Genomic DNA, 3,574 nt, shown 5'->3' on the forward strand with positions numbered 1-3,574 from the left:
GCCATTAGAGTGGCCAACCAGGCTAAGATGGATGTCGTGAGAGAGGCAAATCGGAAAGCTACTGAGGATGTACTCGAGGCGAACAGGCTGGCGAACATGACCATGATGAAGGTCATGTTGGAGGAGATGAGGGTTGGTCGCAATGAGGGCCAGTTTCCTCCACCACCACCTCTACTGCCACCACCGCCACCTCCACCTCCATCTCCACATAGTCACCATGATAGGGACGGAGGAGGAACGTATATTCCTGACCACGATGGTTTGAGCCACATGGAGGGTGTGAGCCACCTGACGGGACTGATGCAACCATATTATGAGCCAGTAGAAGACCAAGAGACGAGAAACCATCGGCTGAATGCTTTTCGTAAGCATAAGCCACTTCATTTGATGGATCCTATGATCCCATTGTTGCTGCTAGATGGCTTCAGGCCCTGAACAAGATATTCAGGGTAATGCAGTGTACCGACCCGCAAAAGCTGATGTTTGCTACGTACATGCTGGAGGGATATGCTCGCGAGTGGTGGATGAACACCTCTCAAGTCTATGAGATGCAGAGTCATGTTATCACGTGGCCATTCTTTGAGGAGTTATTTCTTGGGAGGTATTTTCCCTACGATGCTTAGGAAAGGAAGCAGGGGGAGTTTGAGCGCTTGGTACAGGGCTCAATGTCTGTTGATGAATATTTGGCTAAGTTTAATGAACTGGCCAAGTTTGCCAATTTTTGTATTTCTATGCCTACACCTGCATTTTTGGCTTCTAAGTTCCGTAGAGGACTTAATGGAGAGATAGCAGATCGTATTGCTGGTGCTGCCTCTAGAGACTTTGGTACCTTGATCCAACAATGTCGTGATATTGAGGATGTTTGCATAAAGAATAAGAAGAGGAAGACAGGAGAGCCTGAGATGAAGGAAGTTGGTAGCTCCACTTCCTGGAGAGACATGAAGTTTGGAGGAAACGGCAAAGGGAAGCAATTATCTGCTAGGCAAGTGCCGAACCAGTTCAATAGGACTACGACTCAGGGGAGTGCAGCTAGACCTTCCACTATTCCCAGGTGTACTGGATGTGGGAGATCACATGTTGGGCCGTGTGCCACCGGTCAGATCATTTGTTTCAATTGTGGCAAGAAGGGTCACTATGCCAGAGATTGTCCTTCGTCAGCTGCTAGAGCGGCAGCAGGTCATGCGGTTTCTTTGCAGATGGTTCCTATTCCACCTACAGTGGCACCTGTTGTGCCACCATCCATGGGCCGAGTTTACACCTTGGATTGGCAGCAGTCAGACAAAGCTCCAAACCTTGTGAGTGGTACTATTTCCATTGGTGGTTGTGACGTAGATGTATTGTTTGATTTCAGAGCTACGCACTCTTTCATCGCGATCCCAATTGTTGTGGGACTTGAGTTGCCCATTTATGTGCTTTCTCCATCTTTGTGGGTTACTACCGCCACTGGAGAAAAAATGTGATACTTTCTCTGTACACCGTGATATTGTGTTTTAGTGGAATGGTCGTGAGTACTCGATAGATCTGATTGGATTACTGATGGCTAATTTGTAGATTATCTTTGGCATGAACTGGTTGTCCAGGAATTGTATGATGATCGATTGTTGTGCAAAGAAATTGGTGATGTCTCCTTGTGATTCCACTACTAGTTCTTCTCCTTATATATTAGTGCTGCAGGCTAGGAGAGCCGTGAGAGCAGGGGCATTTGGTTATGTCATGTTGGAAGGTTTGGTGAGTGGGACACAGAAATATTATCGGCATTCCTGTGGTGAGGGAATTCCTCGAGGTGTTTCCAGAGGAGATTCCTGAGTTTCGGCCACAGCGGGAGATATAGTTCTCCATTGACCTGTTGCCTGGTGTGGGGCCTATTTCATTAGCTCCATACCAGATGTCTCCACCTGAGTTAGCGGAATTGAAGAAGCATACTGAGGATCTTTCCGCGATGAATTTCATTCTACCGAGCGTGTCTCCATGGGATGGGAGCACCGGTCATCATTCTACCTACGATCGCGTGATCTCTCTGTCTCAAGAGAATTAGTTCTTAGCTTTCAGCTAAGGGATAGGGGTGTTTGCGGTCTGGATTGGATCGGTTTTTGAAGCAAAAATCACCCGATCCAATCTCTTTGGTTTGATCATTTAATAATCTATTCGATTTCAATTTTTTTTTCACATCTATTCCGATCCAATCCAATTTTATTCGATTTGGATTGGATCAGTTTTCAGTTTCTTGAAAAGCCTAAAATTAGAACTTGTGAGATTTATTTTTACCAAAATGAGGGAGTATTATTTATCATGGATCCTTTGTACTGGTATTAGTAGAAAGTTTTGGCAATACTGGAGTAATAAGTCTTCCAAAATCACTAACAACAAAAAGTACTTGATCGCAAATTGAATAAATACCCTAGACAGAAATTCTGTAACATAACGAAAGTAAACTTAAAATATTAAACTGAATTCTTCGGACCCAGAGATAGATCTTTCGTTTATGTTTAGACGCTGATAGATGGATTGATGAGTCTTGTGTTCAAAATTTTGCTATGTGATTTTTAGGCTATAATTGGAGAATAGGCCCAAGTAAGTAGAGGGTAAGGTAAAATATATGGGATTGGTTTGGATTATATCGATATTCACTAACTAAATCAAAAATCGATCCATAATCCAATAAAAATTTGCATTTCTTTTGCGGTTTTTTTTTTCAATTAATTCGATTATCGTTTTTTTGGTTTGGTTGTTGCGATTTGCATCAGTTTGGATCGGTTGATAAACACCTTTGTTAGAGGATACCCTTAGAATAATTTTCAAAAAAAAAGAAAAAAAAAATATAGGTGGCTTGACATTGATGCTGTCATTACTCGTTAGGATAAAAAATCTAATATATTATCGTAGTACCTACGTTCCATTAATAACAATGCTGACATATTTTGAGAGAAAAAAAAAAAAACTTTAGTTTTATCCAATATTTAATACGAATATACAATGGTAGTACTGAAAATATTCTCTATTAAGACAGATACGTTTTTGAACACCCAACCCTTGACCGCGACCTTTGCCTTTGCCTTTGCCATATATCGGTTTTCCGTTTCGTGTGCTCTTTCCTTTTTCTTTCTTTCTTTTTTATCCTAAAGCAATTACTAACAAAATATTTTTAAAAAGGAAAACGTTTCCCATTTGTTACCAGCAAATGCCTCTTCCCTTTAGTTTTAGCACAGTATTGTCCTTTGTTATTTCAATATAAAAAAAGCATGCAAAGAAGTTTCACAATAAACATGTGTTTGCAAGCCATTAGGATTAGTCTAACACTGAGTAGTATGAATAGTTATGTAATATATTGTGTATTCAATTTTTCAATGTATCGAAAAAAAATAGAAAAAATAAAAATGTGTTTGCTAATAAAAGTTATTCCAAACTTGTTATGTGTGGTGAGAAACTAATTTAGGAGAACCAACATTTTGAAATGCCTATACAATAAAAGATTATTTCTATTATCATATTACAATTCTCAATTTTTGATTGGCCAGACAATTCCTTAGCATTCTATACACATGCATGTCACGTGTACACAGACTGTCCCCACAAA

At 40.4% G+C, this 3,574-nt stretch overlaps 1 protein-coding gene across 1 annotated transcript; it reads left to right on the top strand.

The window, feature by feature from the left end:
* Positions 1–665: 665 nt before the first annotated feature.
* On the top strand, positions 666–1,460 carry LOC133290407 (uncharacterized). Its single transcript, XM_061488485.1, has one exon. It carries the CDS (start codon positions 666–668, stop codon positions 1,458–1,460), a length of 795 nt encoding a protein of 264 aa, XP_061344469.1.
* Positions 1,461–3,574: the final 2,114 nt, after the last annotated feature.

Source organism: Gastrolobium bilobum, unplaced genomic scaffold (genome assembly GCF_033153095.1).
Source record: "Gastrolobium bilobum isolate Gb01-03AN ecotype WA unplaced genomic scaffold, APGP_CSIRO_Gbil_v1 utg9538, whole genome shotgun sequence".
Classification (NCBI taxonomy): domain Eukaryota; kingdom Viridiplantae; phylum Streptophyta; class Magnoliopsida; order Fabales; family Fabaceae; genus Gastrolobium; species Gastrolobium bilobum.

Excerpts from the sequence above, each read along its gene's own strand:
- LOC133290407 (XM_061488485.1), top strand. The coding sequence starts at position 666 with ATGTCTGTTGATGAATATTTGGCTAAGTTTAATGAACTGGCCAAGTTT.